Raw genomic sequence first — 19,674 nt, forward strand, 5'->3', positions numbered from 1 at the left:
GATGGCGCTTTGATTCGCACTTGCTGAAGTCCAAATAAGCCCGCGATATTTCAGTCTATTTGTTAGCACTTCAGGCGACCTGGCAACTTAGCAGAAACGTACGAGTTCCGTACGCAGTCCATCGTCACCTGAAGCTTGCCTACATATTTCAATGCAGATGGCGGTACTGTAAGTTGATGCTGTTGGAGGAACTCGTAAATGGGGCAGGCAGTGCTTATCGCCGCGTCACAGAAATACCATAACTGTGCTAGTGTCAGATGACAATACCCCCCGGCATGAGCCCCGCTCGAGTTGCCGGGCGGCAGCGGTACCGTCTCCATTTAATCGGCTGGCCAATGAATCCATTCAGAGATTCTTTCCGCCAATCCGTTCGTTATTTGGGTATTGCCGTTTTCCAGTTACCACGACGACCTGAGAATTGGTGTCCCTTTCGTGCAAACGATCCCCGTGTCGACCGCCTCGGAGTGTGTTGGCTAGCCAGCTCAATCCTCATATCCCACGTGGATGGGACTGATCAACACGGACAACGATCCGTGACGATCTCAACATCTCAAGACAAACCAAATGGACAGTCGAGTTGAGCATCTCTCCAAGCAGACGGATGAAAACCATCAAAGTGGCTGAAGGGCGTCTGGCAGATACATATTCTCGAAAACAGGCCTGTAGTCAGCAAAAACTAAGAACTGCCTTCCTTTATATGCCTACTTCGGCATACCGAAAATCAAGCTGCTTCAAGCTTTGAGCATTTGCATGCGTCGGCAGATATGCCTTTTTTTTTCTTTTTTTATTGTTTGTTTCCCTTTCCTCTCCTCGCTGCATAAAACATCAGATATTGCAATCCTGCCAGCCCTACCAGAGGCTCGGACGACAACACGACAAAATGGCCAGGAGGCTGAAGAAGGCAAACATAGCTCATCAATAACAACTTCCGCGACGAGTCAAAGACTTGACTTGTGAATCCTCCAAACTATTGGATCACAGACTGTTCCACATAGGCCTCTCGCACAACAGCACGCTCACGCAACACCGAAAGAGCCTTACCCTTCTTACTTTTGCCTTCTTCCATCAATGTTAAATTGATTGCGCAACCGCTTGAGAGAGAAATCACCAATAAATCCTTTCCGGGTCCTGTCTCTCGGTCACTCGGCACCATCATATCCCGCCTCGTCCTGCCTGTCCGCCTGTCTCCAACCGAACTTCCGATTGCAATACCTTGCCTGGCTGCTGTGTTTTCTCAAGCAGTCAACCAGCTGCAGTCAAACCAACCCGTTCAAGATTCGATCTAAACTCTGATCTCAGTCATTCAGTCCTAACCTCACAAGCCCATTTCTTTCCTCCGATATCTCACTTCAAAGTTCCGTCCGATCCTCCGATGCCTTCCATTTACAGTATTTATCTTGACGACACCCCGTAATTTACCTTCCAGCCAACAACCACGGATCGGAAAGCTGCCTTCTGCCGCGGGGAATTCCAGTCGGGAGAGTTCCAGGCCTTCAAGCAGGAGCTCAAAGTCCAATGCACACGCACACGCACACAGTAAGCAAAGCAGAAAAGTGGGTGACACAGACGGACACCTGCAGTTCCCGAATCCTAGGGGACTTGAATCCCAGCGTTTTATCATATTATTTGAAGAAACTGGACAAGGTGCGGACCGGTACCGTGGATGGGATGGTGACCTGAACAAGGTGGACCGCGGCAACCTGTCGGTTTGGTGATTTCTGTTGGTTCGCATTTGGATCACATTCCCGGGAGACCGGAGGGGAGGGACAGGTAAAAAGTATACCAACATTTCAGCCTCAGCCGTTTGAAGGGTCTTCACCTACAGTTTGGACAAATGCTATACGGTTCGTTGAGTGCTTGATGTCTCACTAGGTATGTCATCTTCACTTCCAACTGAAGCGAAAATTTGGGAACCGTACATATATAATTCATATAAGGTCATGATGAGTACTTCTCTACGAGCCGTTCGGTTGAGAATTGTATCTCCCTTCCCCAGGAAGTTCAAATCAATTCGACAACATGTTATCCATGCTTCCTAGGGGCAGGTCGACAGCAAACTTCGAGCACCGTACATGATTCGGGGTCGTCGTAACCATGGCAACAAAAGTATACGCTCAAAAAGGTTGAACAAAAAGTGGACAGTCAACACGGGCACTCACGAAGTAATGGGACTGGATACAAGATCCCAACCATACGAGGCTCGATCATCTATGTCTGTTTCTACACGTTCGTCGCTTCAAACATCTTGATGCGATGAAGCAAGTCGAAGGTCCGGAAAAGCGTTGTTCGTCCCTGACGGAAAACACATTTTGGCATCCTTGGGCAAAATCATTCCCGAGTTATTTGGGCTGGTAGCTAGGGATTCCATTGAAACCTTAAAAACTCGCGCGTTTCTAACGACGGCTAGACGAACACATCCAAAACCACAATTCACCTATTTCCACTCCAGGCACAATCCTGAAAACAACATCTTCGAAACAGGCAAGCGAGGACTGGAACGTCATGAAGAAAGAATGTGTGAGATTGAGAGGGAAGGTGCGGTCCAGAATTGCTCGAGGAAGGGGTCACGGTACGGCGCGCGCATGGTTCCTTGGTGAAGGCTTTGGAACAACAACAGACGTTCCTTCCTCAACTGGAAAGCCCTCCATGGAAATCTTGAGATAAGGTCACCTCCACTTCTGCTTACCAGTATCAGTCGATGACTCTTCCCTCCTCCATTTGGCGTCAACCTTCCTTCACTTCCTCCGCGAACATCACGAGGCGTCGTTGCAGTTTCATCTGGAAACTTCGGAAGTATGCACGCGTCACAGAGAGACCGCTCACCTGGCAGGCACCAATTCCTTATCGCGGTTCGTTGGACCCGAGGTTGTCGGTACACCTGCTCACGGGAGCCCTTCCGGCCGCTTTAGTAGCACGAGATCCCGTCGAGGGCGGTGACAATGACGAAAGATCAGTTCCACCATGGGACAGATCGAGACTAGCTGTGATGGACAAGACTCGAGGGTGGATGTGTCGCTCGGTCATCCCTCATCACGCAACTCGTTCTGTTTGAGGCAGTAGGACAGGATGAACAAGGCAGTTACTCAACTTTGACATGAGGTGAACGGTTCGCGGCCGTACTCGCAGCGGGACCGAGGTTCTGCCTGCTTCAACAGACGGGAGTCACTGCCTCTTGTCGCGAGGAAGGATCACGCACCTCATTCAAAATGACCCCGCCATTGTGACTCCTTGCGACGGGAGTAACCATCGCTCTTTCTCCGGATAGTTCGCTGCGATGTCCATCAAAGGTCATACGTGGGGTACTCTGGCTGCTGGCTGTGTAGTTTCTTGACGATATAACAGCCACCATCGAATCTCCTTGGAACTTGAATCCTTTTCCACCACAGTCCTACTACACCTTTGTCCATCAACATACGGATCCCCTTCCAACTCGTAACACACACTTCCAACTGTTCGTTCGAGAGATACGTCTCACTCCTTCAAACCTCCAGTACCCTACCCCCTCAATTTATGCCCTTTCTCAGAAAGGCATCATCAGTCGCCATGGGTTCTATGTACCAAGTCCAGTCCAAGCTCCGTCAGGAACTTGGCCTCCACAAGGTTCAGGCTGTTCGCAAGTCCGGCCATAAACTCGATGGCACCAAGGCCTATGTTAGCGCAATGGCTCGCTACGGCTTCAACCCCACCGAGGAGTCCAGGTTCTTCCACTTGAAGAAGACCGATCTCACCAAGGAGTTTCAACGCCGCGGCTACACCCGTCACTGGGAGCAGCTGGTTAGGGCTCCCCAGGAACATCCCGACGATCCTCATAAAGACAACGAGCCTGTTCCTGCCGAGGATCAACAGTACGACACCGAGTACCTCTGCGAGATTGGCATTGGCACCCCGCAACAGAAGGTCAAGCTTGACTTTGACACGGGATCCGCTGATCTTTGGGTAAGGACTCGACCTTGTTAATTTCCTTCCTGCCACGATACTGACTACTTTTTTCCCAGGTCCGGTCCAAAGATTCATCCCTTCTTCATAAGGCCGACAAGAAGTTTGACCCGAAAAAGTCAGACACCTTCCAGGAGAAGACCGATCAGACCTGGAAGATCCAGTATGGCGATGGAAGCACCGCCTCGGGCACTGTCGGCACGGACGTCATTACCCTTGGTGGGCTTCAGATCAAGAACCAGGCCATCGAACTCGCCAAGAAGGTGTCCAGTGCCTTCTCCTCTGGCGAAGCTGACGGGCTTCTTGGACTTGCTTTCTCCACGATCAACACCATTGAGAGCGATGGCAAGCCGGATCCCCAGCCCACACCTGTCGAAAACATGATCAGCCAGGATGATATTCCCAAGGATGCCGAGCTGTTCACATCCGCATTCTACAGTGCTCGTGATGATAAGTCTGCGGAGAAATCTTTCTACACCTTCGGCTGGGTCGATGAGGAGCTCGTCAAATCTTCCGGACAGGAGGTCGCATGGACGCCCATCGACAACTCGGAGGGTTTCTGGAAGTTTCCCAGTGAGAGCGCTGCAATCAACGGCGAGAATGTTCCTGTGGACGGGAACACTGCAATTGCTGATACTGGCACCACACTGGCGCTTGTCTCCGACACTGTTTGCAAAGCACTCTACGCAAAGATCCCAGGCTCCAAGTACAGCTACCAATACCAAGGTTACCTCATCCCGAGTACTATCACCACTGATCAGCTTCCTGAGCTGAGCGTCGCGGTTGGTGGGAAGCAGTTTATCATTCAGAAGGAGGATCTGTTGCTGGCACCAGCTGACAAGGATCATTGGTACGGTGGTGTGCAGTCGAGGGGTACTATGCCTTTCGATATCTTGGGTGATACATTCCTCAAGTCCATCTACGCTGTAAGTTCACATATATCCAAGGGAGCGAAACTGCGGCTAACGCGATGAGCAGATCTGGGACCAGGGCAACAGCCGCTTTGGAGCTGTACCCAAGATTGAGGCGAACCAAGACACCGTGTTCCCTACTTCCGACGGCTCACCTGAGGCCGGCTCGCCTGATCCGGATGCCGGAAACAAAGTCGGCGAGATCTCCCCCGTGGAGCAAGTTAGGGAGGCAGTGAAGGATCTGAAGATGCTGTAAGCTGTGGGAGAGGCCGCAATGTTTGTGGTTCGCAAAATGCTCGTTAGAAGAATTCGGTTCCATCAATGTTTCTACTGTATCGCATATGGAATTGGTGGCTTAACGGTGAAGTCTGTTGCCCTGAGCACTCTGTACCATTAGTGCACGCTGAGAACATCCAGTTTGACCTGACAGATCAGTAATTAGTTACTCATCCAAATCTCAACTCTTTTACTTCAGGTTGACCATATCACTGGAAGAATGAACAGGTGGCTCTTGGCTGTGTTTATTTGTGCAGCATAGTGTTTACCAGATGCCAGGAACTGATTCACATCCGCCACCAATTTTATAGACGTACATGATGGAGAGGTGGGAAGACTGGAGCAACCTTATGACAGCCTCTCCCTGGTTACTCGCTGTACGCATTACTTATCATGCCTTGGTCAGTCAATGCTGGTTAGAAGAAAATTATTAAAATCACACCCCTGAGCTAGGGCTGATCGAAAGACGACGACCAAACTCATGATTTACTGAGGTTATGGGACGTAATATCTGTGACCTCGGTAAGCCCCTGTTGAGGAGTTCCAAAAAAGGATGACAGCCTAGGTAGTGTTAGGTATGGGTTTTTTTTTTTTACGAGGAGTGTACGAAACACCAAGAGAGGAAGGGTTAAAGCACGAGCATGAGGTTTGCCGAGATCGCTGGAGCCGAGCCGCCACAATGTGATTTGAAAAGAAGATTTATCAGTAGCAACTGTTCACCTCTCAGGAGCAAAAATGGACGAGCTTACAATAACTAGCCTGGACATTCCAAGCTCACTTATCGCGAAGTTACGCCGTTCTCAAAGGACAGAGAGCTATGGTATGTCTGCTTCCACCTTCAAGGTAGGCTGTTCTGACTCGGGAGTTACCCAAGCAGAAAGCAGAAGGGATTAATACTGCCTAGGTATCCCATGACTAAATGGTGTGTCTGGAACCCTTGATCACATACGTAGCTCTGAGCCTCAACTTGACGTCGACAAGCTCTCTAGTGTGGGCCCAGTGCTGGGAAGAACCTGGGACATGTGAGCTCTTTTCTCTGTATGTGAGAGCTATGGTATGTAACTGGTTGAGATTTGGAGCAGCTGGTACATCGAGCTTCATATGAATATGGCGAGGGGAATAGGTATTATGGTCCAAACTTGTTGGGTCACGAAGTCGTTACTGCCCCGCTGCCCAAGCATTCATCTTCGCTGTACACTACGGTACTGCTGTGCTACCTGATGTTCGGTTGAGACGAAGACTTGGAGATGCCGTTCCCAGTCAACTGTTCCTGACCAAGTGGCTTTTTTCAAATGTTAAAAAAGGCTCCTACAATAAATGAATTATAAATGGACCTTTTAGAAGGCTTAGCGTTTAGAATTCGCAGACGTTTAAATTTCTCAGCAGTGAATAAACCGTCTAATATTATTACTTGTTTTCAACCATCAAGTGTTGAGAAATGCATAAACTGTCCATTTATAATAAATTAAGTGCAAGCCTTCTCAAGAATGTTTATCTGCTAGAACGATGGCGGGTTAAGTATATTTCTCAAAACTCGGTTGGTTAGGAACGAGGGGGAATTTCCTCAAACGTTTGACACCTGTAGATTTATTGTACACGAACGTTAGATAGACGTTTGCTGAACCCCCCTCCTTTTCGTACGGGCCCAAGTGCAGGCACCTCATGAAGAGGCAGCAGCGATAACGGAATGCAACGATAAGAGGGACAAGAGAGTACTTGCAAGAAGGAGAAGGACTCCGGAAAGAAAAAGGCATGACCATTGACCATGACGAAGACACTGTCCCTCATCTCGGGAACCAATCCCGAAAGGCTATTGATTGGTCAGGTTTCTTGACGAAGGATGGGTCAAGGAGTGGACGAAAAAGGATGTTTTGTTGTTTCTGCAACGATTGTCGTGCATCATCGTGCCTTTTTGTTGGCGTGCGTCTGTCGTGCTTGGGCTCTCTGTCAGATGGGATAATACATTGGTGGTGATTAAGCAAAATGAATGAAGTCTGGAGGGATGTTGCCCAGTCTACTTGTTGCAAGTTGAATGGTTACTCTTTAGCGAGAAGCCAAGGTGAGGCAACATCACGAGCTATCAAAGTTTGGATAAAATCTCAAGGAGAATATCGTTCAGGCATTAATCACCTGCAGTTGATGGACTGACACAACGGACGACGAAGAGGAGGAGAGCACGAGAAGTCAGTTGAGGAGTTGTAAGGTGACTGGTGCACGAGCCACAAAGTGGTTTTAGCTCCAGGGAAGCTGCTAGAGTTGGGGGGCAAGTGGATCATTGAGCCCAGTCCGGCCGGCAAGGGGACTGACAGAAGTGTCAGATCAACAACACCAGGCAGCGAACTGGTCTCAGCGGGATAACTTTGACAATCACCTAACCATTGGCCATCCTTCATCTTCAAAGAAGCTTTGATTATATACTACTCAAAAGGCAATTTTAACAGCAAAACCTTCAACTCCTCAGACATGGTTGCGATCACCTCCTAACCTGGAGGTTGACGAGCCCAGAAGCGGGCGGCAAGACCCACCACAGAGCGTCAGGTCCCCAGGCTCCCCGCGCCTTCGATTCCAGGCCTTCCTTGGGCGGTGTCTGGCGAGCTTCCTCCAGGCGGCCAGGCCTCAACCTTTCCACTTGGCTGCGATTCTGCCCAGGTTTTCCGCCCAGTATTGCTCCCACCGCCTGCCCGCCCGCTACGTAGGAGGTGCTCCTCGTAAATATCGACCGAGAGAGGGGGCACTTCATAAGTTCACTCTTGCTTGGGCCTGCTGCGTAATTCCGACTCTTTCTATCGTCCATCATTTTGGTTATTCTCAGTCCTCTCGACATCTTCGTTGTCATCAGCATCGCCTGTCCCTGCCTGTCCCGCCCGCATCTTCTGTAACATCTTCTTCTTTCCCCTGCCCAGCCAACATTCCAGGCCGGCTTTGTTTCTGAACCCCGACCTTTTTTTTTAATAACCTTACCCCAAACCAAACAAATCCAACCCGCCGAGGGATTCAAGATTGCTCCCTCCCTGCGAGCTTCGGACTCGACTTTGGACGACGGCCGTCACAAACCTTCACACACACACACACACACATCTTTCAGCACCGCAGGGCGGTTACCGGACACAGATCCCAAACCGTTCTTTTTAACATCCTTCTCCCGACAGAGAGGACCAACCACACACCACAACGCTAGAAATAGTCCATCCGACTGGGCCTCCCTGTCCTTGACGTCGACTGGCCCACCAACAATTGAGCTTGCCGATCACCGACAACATTACTACCACCATCGAAGCTTCCCCCAACGCGATCATCCATATCCATTCTACCCCCACCTCAGTCACCTCCAAACACAAACAATGGCTCCCGCCGCGCCCAGACGCAGAAAGGCCATCGGCCTACGTCGCAGAGTTGAGGACGAGGGTGAAGAGGAGGGCCCCGACGCCTTGGACCTCGAAGACGACTCGGTGACAGAAGGCTCCATCGCAAGCGATGACCACGACCTCGCTGGTAACGACAGTGACACTAGCAATGTCGATGAGGTTTCACCCTCCTCCCCCAAACTCCACAAGCACGTCGGCAATGGCGCCGCGAAAGCTGGAACGAGGCGCCGCGCGAGCGATACACCCGTCGTCGTCGCCAAGTCTGACGAGAAGCCAACCGTGACGGATACGGAAATCATGCTACATGGACTGTCACTAGCCGACAAGGATGGCGGGGTTGAAGAAGTCGACTTCGATGAAAGTAAGCATGATGAGGACGCTGAGAAGGGCCCTGCTGCTAAGGATTCCGCCGCGCCTGTCGTCGTGAGCTCGAACTCTGTCGCAAAGCAGTCGCGCCTCCCCCCACACGAGAAACGCCGGTCGGAACATGAAGAATACCGGCGGAAGAGGGACGAAGACCCAGCCTTTGTGCCCAACCGGGGTGCTTTCTTCTTACACGATCATCGACATGCTGGGCCTGCTACGAACGGCTTCCGCCCATTTACTCGACCGGGCCGTGGAAGGGGTGGTGGGCGAGGTGGTGGGCTTGCGGGCCCCTTCACTCCTGCAATGTAAGTGTTGACCATGATACTGGTGAATCTCTGTTGATACTTGCATACTGACCATTTCTTCAGCCCTCCTAACAACCCCTCCGATCCCACGACGAGCGGCCCTTGGGCGCACGATTTGCACGAAGAGGTCGCCGCACCTCGTCCGCAACGACAGCAGCCACCCAGGTATATGCCTGATAATGAAGGCCCTCCGAACGGCAACGGCGTCATACACAACGCGCCACTGAGCAACACCCATATCAACCGGGCCATGTCCTGCGTCAAGACCCTTGGCAACGTGACTGTCCGGGTCTTCCTCCCCAACATTGGCCTTGGTCCTAAAACCTTCCCTGGCATAGCCTTGAAGCAGTACACAAAACTTCCCGATCATCGTCCGCCTCTACGAAGGGATAAGCCCGTCAGAGTCTCCATACCATACCACAATTTCCCTGTGATGCCTCGCTATATATTCCCGGCCAGCGATAGATCATTTATCTTCATCCCGCGGGCCTTGCGCCCGAACAACCAGCGCGGCCGCGGCAAGGGGCCGCGTTCTGTTTACGGCTCCATTGGGGGGTTCTCTCGCAGGACTAGTGTGTTTGGTGGAAGCTACTACGGCAGCGCCTATTCACCTAGCATTGCTATGAGCCGACGATCCTCGATTGGCAGGGACTTTATGATGTCGCCGACAGGCTCTGTAATCTCCCGCCCCCCTCTCCCCGTCGACGCCAACAGACCTGTTGTCCGTCTGCCACCGTATGCACAGCAGCAACCAACGATGGCCGCAAACCAAAGTATGCCTATGATGGAGCCGTCTATCAACAACCTCCCACAGCCGCAAACTTATCCTCTTCCCCAAAAGCCTGCTTTCCAGGATAACAATGGAAACGCAATTCCCATGCACCAACCGCGTCCGCAGAAGTCCGTGTCGGTTGAGAACATCGAGGCGCCAGCGCAACCATCGGCCGGTACACCTCCAGCTTATCAACAAGCTTTCCATCAGCAAGTTCCTCCTCAGTTGGAGTCGCATGCTCGCAACCCATCATATCAGTCCCAAGTTTCGACAACTCCACTTTCGCAAATTCCCGAGCGAGCTATCCATGCCGCTCCGTTCCAGCCCAACAACTTCTCACAGCCTGGCTTCTATGCCCAACCAGTGCAGATGATGCCTCCTCAGCAGGGATACTACTATCCTCAGGCAATGGGCGCCGATATGCAGCCAAATGCAGCGGCGCCTGCTTTTATTCCAGGTGGAGTTCAGATGTCTCCGGCTATGGCATACACAACAGCTGGGCCAGTTGACCCAGTAGCAGCCGCAAATGCTCAGGCTGCTGGGCAGAACGGCGGCCAGCAAGGTCCGGTTGCCCAAGAAATCAATGGCATGGTGTACTACTACGATCCGAACACGCTTCCTGCCATGGTCACATACCCTCAGTATCCAGCTACAGGGCCGACGTATGGAGCCCCTATGGGCGGTATGATGGTTCCTGGACCGGATGCATTCTATTATCAACAGCCGGTTCAACCGGGGATGGTTTACTATGCCCAATAGGACGGGGCATCGTTTGGCGGATGGGGTCAACAAGGAGATGGCTGATGAATTTGGGAGGCGTTGCGAGGATAGCTGTGCGTCCATGGATAATCGAACACTGCCAAGAGAGGGGACTTTAGGCGATTACATCGTCGTCTGAGTAGCGAAATGGAGCACGACATCACACTTTAGGGTTGGTCTATCATCAGCTTCGGAGGATACAGGATTTCCATCATTATCCCAGGCAATCCAGCAACCTAACTTATCTACCTATTACCTCCATTAATGCACGACTATGTTCATCCTACCTACAACCTCTTTGAGTCACTAATGATTGCGACGATGGGGATGCATGCTTTTTTGTTTCTCTATAACGGGTTGGTTCGGTGGTTTCGGCGGCGGCACAACTGTTTTGTTCCTTCGTGTTGTTGTTATGTTGCAAGCGGCTTGATGTTCGGTAGTGATGTTCCATTGTCTCTTTCTTCTGTACGAAAATACCATTGCTGGCGACGGCCAATTTCATGTTAGATCTCAATGCGGACGAGTCCTCCTTTTTGCGTGCGTTGGTCAGCTTCGGCATGTTTCTGTTGACGTGTCTAATGTCGAACGCCCTTGGGGCTTGTCTGAAATTCAATGTTAAGATCGTGGGTGTTTTAAACCTGGCTTCTTCTGTTGAGTATGGCCTTCTTGTGAAGAGGGGCTTCTCGCGAGCCAACCTGTACGATAGTCTGCTTGATTTTAAAGCGTGTATATGAAACTGTACTCATTTGGCCTCTACGAAGTGCCATATGCCAGCTTCAATGATGAACGTACCAAAAGCACATTTCCTTGAGAGTTCAAAAGAAAAGGCGTGGTTACAGCAAAAAGGGGGTGATGACTTGCCAGGGTTAGGGTACACCGTGCAGTCAGTGTCACTTTCCAAGTCCACTGCAACTTCCATTTTCCAGGGCGTTCGGATCCATGTCCAACCCCACAATTGCCCGCGTTCCTTCTCCCGAAATGACGGCGATGGCTGTGCAAGAACGACTGTGAATATGTGTCCGTTTCAGATTTCAACATCAACCGGATCGTTACTTTATTATCAGGATATGATTCATGACTCATGAAGAGGTCAAATGAAAATACGAAGATGACACCGTGTTTGCTGATGTTATCACCGCTGCGTCCCTCGGGCGGGTGTTGGTTCGGATTTGATTTTGGGCTTTTTTCCAAGGGACGCACGCTCACGCTGGGTTCGGGCTGGGATGGAGATACGGGAAGGCAACGTAAACTTTCTTTGATAAGTATCAAGGTAGAGGTATAAAGTCAGCGCTCCTCTTGAACTTGACTTTCGTTATTTCTTTCAAGTGGTGGTGAATATCTTCAAGAATCGATTTTTCTTATACTGCTGCAACTGCAAAGAACTTGCACTAATCTCACCACCAAGGCGGCGCTTTGTCGATCAAAAAGCTCCATCTCCATCGCCTTTTTGGTTACTGCGTCATACCTCTCTCTAGCTTCAACGACGACGATAGCAAGACAAGCATAGAACACGGAAAGTCACAACAACAATACAACAGAACCCTCGATACGTCACGTCCAAGATGAGCGACAAGAAAACGGGCATCACCGTCTTCTCCGGAGGTATGTCAACCCGAAACCACCTCACCCAGTCACTGCATCAACTTCCCCGGACCCCCAGACTTCCTTCCCCACGTTCCTCTTTCCATCCCAAATCCCCAACCACCAACCCCATGGGGAACCTTGCTGGATACTTTTTAAGCTAACAACAACAAACCGCAACAACACCAAAGGCACCGCCGCCAATAGCCTTGTTGATGTATTCAACCGGATCATTGAAAAGAAGAATTGCCGACTTAATTACATCATTCCCATCAGTGACAATGGAGGAAGTTCTTCCGAGTTGATCAGGTTCATTGGAGGGCCGAGTGAGTGAGACCATTGCTATCTCACTGTGTGGAATAAGGGCTAATGATGATATGTACAATGAACAGGTGTTGGTGATATTAGGAGTCAGTTTTCTTCAACTCATATCAAGCAGAATATGACCTGCTAACAGGACCTAGGCCGTCTGGTCCGCCTCATCCCCAACCCCTCCAACGACCAAGAAAAAGCCGCCCTTAAGGCGCTCTTCGAGTACCGTCTCCCCGGCGACCCCTCGAAAGCCCGCATCGAATGGCTCGACATCGTCGAAGCCCGCCATCTTCTCTGGGCTTACATCTCTTCTCCAAAGCGAGAACTCATCCGGTCCATCCTCAACACCTTGAACCTCGAGATCGTCAAGCGAGCCCGACCGACGTCCACCTTCAACTTCGCCGAAGCCTCTATCGGCAACATGTTCCTGACCGGCGCCCGCATCTTTTCGGGATCCTTTGAGTCCGCCATCTATTTGTTGTCGATGATCTGCTCCATCCCGCCCAACGTCAACGTCTTACCAGCTATCAACTCCAATTTCACGCACCATATTTCTGCTGGGCTTGAAGACGGCACAACTATCGCGGGCCAGGTGGCTATCAGCCACCCGAGTGCTCCGACTGCGTTGCCAGATGACGTGAAGATCTCGCTCGCTACGCCCTCTTTTCCTCCGCTCCTGCATGGCGGACACGGCCACGGAGCCCCATCCTTTTCTTCCGCCGCAACCCTCCACCCCGCTGCCATGGCCATGGCCATTCATAACGGCCACCCTCCACCTCAACATTTAACCGTCCGCTCCAGCATCACCACGTCCACTGTTTCCACTGCCCCCTCCTCCGTACCCACCACATCCTCATCCGTCGCCACTACCCCCACCAAGTCCAGTTTTCCCCGTCCCGGCATAAGAGCCCGCTCCCAAACCGAAACAGAAGACGCCTCCCTCCCCGGCTCCCTCCCCTCTCTCCGAACGCAAAACATCTCCTTTTCCAAATCCGACTCCGACGAAGCCGACCAGCTCTCGGCAAGAATAGAGCGGGTGTGGTACATTAACCCCTACGGGCACGAGATCTGGCCCAACGCGAACCCAAAGGTGATCGACGCGCTGGCGGTGACGAAAATGGTGGTGTATAGCATTGGCAGTTTGTGGACGAGTATTGTGCCTAGTCTTGTGTTGAGGGGGGTTGGGGAGGCTATTGCTGGGGATGTTGATGCGGACATCGAAGGGGAAGACCAGGAAGGGGACGGAGAGGTAAATGGGAAGGTGAAGAAAGTACTGGTGCTCAACGCGACAATCGATCGTGAAACGGGACCCAAGTCAAAACCCATGACAGCGACGGATTTCGTTAGAGCGGTGGCCAAGGCCGGGGAGCAGAGTCGGAGGAGTGATCCTCATTATCATTATCGTGCTGAGGAGAATGAGTCTACCGATGCTGATGGTGGAGATTCAGAAGAAGAACGAGAAGGGCGGTTGTTGAGGAAATATGTTACTCATCTTGTTTACCTTGATGGGCAGGAAGTAGGTGGACGGCTGGCGAGGACGGGAACAGCGCCGAAAGTGGATGTGAAGGAGTTGGAAAGGTTGGGGATTAGGTGTGTTAGGGTGGAGGGTAGGATGCAGGAGGATGGGAAGGGGGTTAGGTATGATGAGGGTGGGTTGGGGGATGCTTTGGAGGGGATTATTGATGAGTAATGAGTAAGGAAGTGAGAGCTGGTTCTTATGAAGGGGTAGTTAGTGTTGGTGGAATTATGAGAAGTTTGATAATGGTAGTATTGTCTTGCCTCTGGTGATGTTCGTGATGTTCCGGATGTTCGTGAGTGAGGCTTGAGGGCTGGGGGTTTGGATGTTAGATAGAGAGGGAGGGTGGATGATATATATTTTCAGAAGGGTTTGGACGTTCTGTGGGAAGGGAAATGGCAAACTGATAGATGGAGGAAAACATCCTAGACCGGCCATTGACAGACAGATAGTACCCGTGACTCCTGTACCATTAATATCCATATGAAGTTTCCAAAGTTTCTTTCCAAATATTCGCTTCCAAGTTAATAAAAGGGTAAGACAACTAGGAACTCATCGAGCTCCCCGAGACATCTGAGGACGAACAGCCGGTAACAACTTGCGTGCCCTTCATCTCCGGCCTCCCCAAGAATCCGACATGTGGAAACAGATAAGAAAGTCGAATCCTCATGTACCTCTAGTGATTCTAGTCTCCGGTCTCAACCGGCTCACCAATGCTCGTGTCGATTGTCCACTGTCCACTGTTTGTTCACCCCTTTCAAGTGCCTATTTTCGATATGTTGCCATGGTAACGACGACTGCAAAGTGCCGAGGTCCGTTGTTGACTTGCCTCCATGACATTCACAGGGTGAAGCGTATCTCGAAAATAGGCGCGCGCTGATGGTCACTTCACCGTCAGCAACCATTTCTTGGTGGTGCCTTTCGGGTTGAGAGACGCGCGGTTAGTTGGTAGCATCCGGTGGATGGCAACCCTCGTCGTCGGCGAAACACAGGTCATTGATGAGGTGAAGTGACGATAGCTTGGCGGCTCGAGACGCTGACAGAAATGGCAGCCAGGCACGGCCCAGCGAGGCGCCGCAGCGGCACATTCAGAGCGGGGACAGGCTCGGGCAGGTGATTGACAGGTCCCCGAACCCCGCTGTTTGGGAAACTCTGTTGTGAGAACCTCGACGGACTTCCACTTGCTCCCGTCTTTATGTACACGTAATTGGACCCTTGGCACCTTTTCTTTTCTGTCTTTGTCTGACGACTGTGCCTCCTCCTGCCCTGGTGTCTGCTCTTTCCTTTAATTCGATAAACTTCCCCAAGAAAAGAATACGTGGAAGGCCGTTGACTTGTCATTTCCTTTTTCATGTTCTTCCAAGAAGCACATGCTCATCAACAAGCCGTGAATAGTGGCATCCGTTTGGGGCTCAGCTCCCCAAGTGGAACGCCCTGGAGACCTGAACATGGTCCCCAAGACCCCCTACAAGCGACACATGTGGAGCCGCTGATTGTTGCGCTGGAACCGATCAACGCCAATTTAGCGGGCTTGGGGGTGATCCTTGTGCATTTCCAGGGGATGCAAATCGGCAGTGTTTCCGCCGATAGCTCTACACGTACACTAGAGGTATGGACAGGGCAGTGGGCTTGTTGATGAATGGCGTCGCTAAAAACATCGCCAGTGACTCCCCACCCACTCTCGTACGTCTTGGAGGTCTTGGGACTGCTTTTGTTTTGTTGCCATTCATAGCTCATATTTAATGAGTGGCCTTGTTTCCTCCATATCCCGTGGTTGAGCCCATTCGTTGTTGAGCAGTTCCTTGTTTCGTTTTGTTTCTGCGGCAAGCGTCAGTTTCCCTTTTTTCTTTGCCTCCCGCAGCGGCCGCCCCAAGCAGGTCCCCTAGACGTAGAGGTACATACACGGAAGAGGTATCTTGATCGACATTGGTCGAGATTAAACTTTTTGGAAACTTCAACCCAACCAACTTCAACCCTCAAGACCAACGACTTCTCTAATACCTCTACAACTATTCTCTATTCACTGCCAGCAAACGCAATATTGGAGCGCATCACGAGTGTCCGATTCCTTTGACACTACGAACGCTAATCAGCATCGTCGTCATCATCATCATCATCATCACCCACATTAGTCATGGCATCTCTGACAGACCAATCGCCTGCAAACCCCATGTTCGCTACCTCGAACTCGTCGCGCCCAACGACTGCTGAGAAGCCGAATCTCAGTGCGCCAGTAGAACCCTTACAGACATCATCATCACGGCCACCAAGCTTTGTGCCATCGGGCAAATCAGTTTCGACTTCACACCAAGACGGCCCTCGCTTGTCAACAGGTGACAATGGCGTCGCCCCGCTCGACTTTCAAGGCTCTGTTGACAGCAACAACGACCTACCAAGTCTGGCGACCATAAAGAAGATGGAAAACTACCATGTCCTCGATCGCCATGGCAAGTCGCATACCTTCCGGAGTCTCTACACTGGCAAGCACGTTGCCCGCCGAGTCCTCATCATCTTTGTCCGCCACTTCTTCTGCGGTGTAAGTTCATGGGCTCTGTCTGACCCCTCCCAGACCCCTACTTTCTCTCCATGACAAACATCAGCTAACACACATGCTCTTGCAACCCAGCAATGCCAAGAATACCTCCGCACTCTCTCTGCCTCCATAACCCCCGACGCCCTCCTCAGGCTCCCACTCTCGACCTTCATCGCCGTCATCGGCTGCGGCGACCCACAGCTCATCGACATGTACGCCCAAGCGACCAACTGCCCGTTCCCCATCTACGCCGATCCCACACGCAAGTTATACCAGGAGCTCGGCATGGTACGCACTCTCGCGCTGGGTGAGAAGCCTGCCTACACGAGCAAGAACATTGTCAAAACCTCGCTCGATTCGATCCTACAAGGCATCAAGCAGATACCCAAGGGGCTGGTCAACAAAGCGGGAGACTTCAAGCAAATTGGCGGCGAGTTCTTGTTCGAGCCGGTGGACATCCAGAGTCCCGTCAATGTTGTACCATGGGAGGACATGGCAAGAACCCTGGAAAGGGCAACAAGAGAGAACAATGAAGCTGCTGCCGCTGCTGCTGAGAGGAAGAGAGACAGTTCCGGGTCAAGGCTAGAACCAGACTCTGACGACAAGGAGACTGGCAAGGGGACAATAAAGAAGGAGAAGAAGATCTTTGGCGGTCAAGGACACCGTCCGTCAGAGGCCAGCATCGACGGGAAGAACGAAGAGGACGAGGGCGAGGAGAAGAGAGTGACATGGTGTCACCGCATGAAGACGACGAGAGATCATGTCGAGATCCCTGAACTTATGGAGGTGCTAGGCCTTGATGGGCAAGGGGAGCCCATTAAGGACTCCAGGAGGTGGTCCAAAGCCCTGGAAACAAGAAAGGGAACAGGGCTTAGCATGGCGGGTAGGATGAATACTATGAAGGCTGAGGCGGGAGCGGGAGCTTAGGAAGGCTCTTGTTCTGCGTTCCCGCCGTTTGGAAGAAAAGGAAGTACGAAGAAGAAGACGAGGGAAGGTTCAACATCATCGGCGATGACGGGACGATGATGAGATAAGAAAGGAATTCGGTATAGGATCCTTACAAAGGAGGGTAGCAAGCGGGTGAAGAAGCCCAAGTAGTAGACTTGGTTGGCATGGGTGCATGGTGTCCTGCTTGTTTTTTTGTTCTTCATTTTGCTTAACTTAACTATTCCCACTCGGCATGGCGGCTGTACTTTATGCTCAACACGCAATTATGTCTATAAGCAAGCAAGCATGGTATTTTGAATCAGATCAGATTGATACACCCCGCCCCCGTTTTTGGTCCATGGATGGGTATTTGCTCGATCGACTATCCGTTTCCGTTTCTGTGCTGGTCATTATCGAACCATTGCCACATGGGCTTGCCAAGGATATGCTCAGGGGTTGTCGGATGTAGGCAATCTAACACTCGTCCGCAAGCAGCTCATGTCTTTTCTCTTCCATATGGTTGTCAGCTCGATGGGTTGAGGTGCTTCGCCTAGTCTAGCCCTGTCCAAAGGAAACCCGCCACCAGCGGTCGGCCATCCAGCCTATCTTACCGGAAGTGTCACCATTGTCACACGAGGTCAAACGTTCCTGGCTGAGACAAACCGTCGGAATAGATTTCGTGCTACGGGAGATCACTCTACCTAAAGGATCTAACCCCGCCTCTTGTACTCTCCTGTTTGCGGAGTTTACATCGACGATGTTTGTTTCTACCTATCCCCAACATTTGCACATCTGCCTCACATCTCAACGCTCGACGGTCGAAGCACACGGAGAGAATTCAAACAAGACGGTACGTACAAACTTGGTTGGTAGTATGTCCCCTAAAACAACACGAATAATTCTGGTTCATGCCTGCTCCGTAGCATGAGTTGAGTAAAAGTTCCACTCCAGCTCCTCTAGTTCGAGAAAAGGACGATCTCGAAGCCACAACCGGAAGTGTCAACACCGTCTTCCGCTCCAACTCGGCCACCCAAGCTTAACATTGCTCCCAAAGCCAACCCAAAGCCAACCCAAAGCGGTCAACTAAACTATTTTCTACGGACGTAAATCCTCCGAATTCAGTCCCTGTCAGAGCCTATGTCTCGGTTGGGTACGTAACCTTGCTCCTGCTCCTGCCGACGTCCTATGGCGTCTATCCAATTCCGCTCTTGATGTCCGATACAGTGTGGGCACAGCTGCATCTTACACGATCCGGTCTCTTTCACTCATATGCATGCAAAGTAACGTACGAAGAAGTAAGGCAGTAGTAGTGTTTATTAGTAACTGAAAGCGCTTTCCTCATAACGTCGCGCATTTATGCGATACATGACCGGCCGGAGAAGTGAAAAAAGAAAAAAAAAAACACCAGCAGGTCTCGTCCAAAAAGGAGGATCCCAAGTTCCACCAAGACTTCCAAGTCACTTCTTTCCCAGGCCTAGGTAGATGTGTTTTCATTACAACCAAAGCTTGCTAGTACACTTACCTAGGTAGGGCCGTTCCAGGTTGAGTTGATGAATCCATACCCATGCTTCAACCCCCACGATACGTACCTGGCGTCAACTGGTCGACCGGTTTCCACCTTTCAACCGTCCCACGACGTTTCGGAGTCTCAGAGTCTCAAGAGTTTCAGAGTCTTGAAGTCTCAGAATCAGAACAGGGAGCGGAACATCTCTTCGCAAAAAGCCACAAAAAACCAAGCCATCCTTGTTGATTCCAGTCCTCGGAACCTGATGAGGCAGTCCACATGTTAGACAATGTTGGGTAGCGACACAGAATTACACAGCACGAAGGAAGGATAGTGAAAGGTGGAAACCGGAAGGCCGATGATAAACAAGGAACATAGGTATCCTGGAAGAATCAAAGACCAATCATCAGGAAGGAATCAAATTAGAAGCTGGCTGTAGTAGTAAGATAGATAGATGGCTTTGCTGTCCAGTCTGTCTTAAGATCATAGAACCCTCACCCACTGCACTTGGCGAAGTAACGGTTCAACCTCTTTTCTACCTGTCGGCCTTATTAGAGGAAAGAAACTCGAGCCTCCACTTGGACTATACGCTTCACATACTGCAACAAAGC

General features: G+C 51.1%; 4 protein-coding genes across 4 annotated transcripts; all 4 read left to right on the forward strand.

Annotated features, from left to right (window-relative positions):
• The first annotated feature begins 764 nt into the window (after positions 1-764).
• On the forward strand, positions 765-5,322 carry SMAC4_07843 (uncharacterized protein). The gene is made up of 3 exons (XM_066090702.1): positions 765-3,936; positions 3,996-4,862; positions 4,915-5,322. The coding sequence occupies exons 1-3, from the start codon at positions 3,511-3,513 to the stop codon at positions 5,101-5,103; spliced, it is 1,482 nt and encodes a 493-aa protein (XP_065946011.1). The 5' UTR covers positions 765-3,510; the 3' UTR covers positions 5,104-5,322.
• Positions 5,323-7,542: 2,220 nt separating this feature from the next.
• Positions 7,543-11,472, forward strand: SMAC4_07842 (uncharacterized protein). The gene is made up of 2 exons (XM_003346317.2): positions 7,543-9,159; positions 9,223-11,472. Exons 1-2 carry the CDS (start codon positions 8,465-8,467, stop codon positions 10,688-10,690), a joined length of 2,163 nt encoding a protein of 720 aa, XP_003346365.1. The 5' UTR covers positions 7,543-8,464; the 3' UTR covers positions 10,691-11,472.
• A 501-nt stretch (positions 11,473-11,973) lies between these two features.
• Positions 11,974-15,424, forward strand: SMAC4_07841 (uncharacterized protein). The gene is made up of 4 exons (XM_066090701.1): positions 11,974-12,292; positions 12,463-12,597; positions 12,664-12,681; positions 12,736-15,424. The coding sequence occupies exons 1-4, from the start codon at positions 12,253-12,255 to the stop codon at positions 14,271-14,273; spliced, it is 1,731 nt and encodes a 576-aa protein (XP_065946012.1). The 5' UTR covers positions 11,974-12,252; the 3' UTR covers positions 14,274-15,424.
• A 735-nt stretch (positions 15,425-16,159) lies between these two features.
• SMAC4_07840 (uncharacterized protein) lies at positions 16,160-17,888 on the forward strand. The gene is made up of 2 exons (XM_003346315.2): positions 16,160-16,635; positions 16,726-17,888. The coding sequence occupies exons 1-2, from the start codon at positions 16,234-16,236 to the stop codon at positions 17,557-17,559; spliced, it is 1,236 nt and encodes a 411-aa protein (XP_003346363.1). The 5' UTR covers positions 16,160-16,233; the 3' UTR covers positions 17,560-17,888.
• The last annotated feature ends 1,786 nt before the right edge of the window (positions 17,889-19,674 follow it).

Source organism: Sordaria macrospora, chromosome 2 (genome assembly GCF_033870435.1).
Source record: "Sordaria macrospora chromosome 2, complete sequence".
NCBI classification, from domain to species: Eukaryota; Fungi; Ascomycota; class Sordariomycetes; order Sordariales; family Sordariaceae; genus Sordaria; species Sordaria macrospora.

Bases quoted from the DNA above. Each gene is read 5' to 3' on its own strand.
- SMAC4_07843 (XM_066090702.1), top strand. From the start codon at position 3,511: ATGCCCTTTCTCAGAAAGGCATCATCAGTCGCCATGGGTTCTATGTAC. The intron at 3,937-3,995 runs GTAAGGACTCGA...CTTTTTTCCCAG, and splicing joins CGGGATCCGCTGATCTTTGG to GTCCGGTCCAAAGATTCATC. The intron at 4,863-4,914 runs GTAAGTTCACAT...CGCGATGAGCAG, and splicing joins TCCTCAAGTCCATCTACGCT to ATCTGGGACCAGGGCAACAG.
- SMAC4_07842 (XM_003346317.2), top strand. From the start codon at position 8,465: ATGGCTCCCGCCGCGCCCAGACGCAGAAAGGCCATCGGCCTACGTCGC. The intron at 9,160-9,222 runs GTAAGTGTTGAC...CCATTTCTTCAG, and splicing joins GGCCCCTTCACTCCTGCAAT to CCCTCCTAACAACCCCTCCG.
- SMAC4_07841 (XM_066090701.1), top strand. From the start codon at position 12,253: ATGAGCGACAAGAAAACGGGCATCACCGTCTTCTCCGGAG. The intron at 12,293-12,462 runs GTATGTCAACCC...ACAACACCAAAG, and splicing joins CATCACCGTCTTCTCCGGAG to GCACCGCCGCCAATAGCCTT.
- SMAC4_07840 (XM_003346315.2), top strand. From the start codon at position 16,234: ATGGCATCTCTGACAGACCAATCGCCTGCAAACCCCATGTTCGCTACC. The intron at 16,636-16,725 runs GTAAGTTCATGG...CTTGCAACCCAG, and splicing joins TCCGCCACTTCTTCTGCGGT to CAATGCCAAGAATACCTCCG.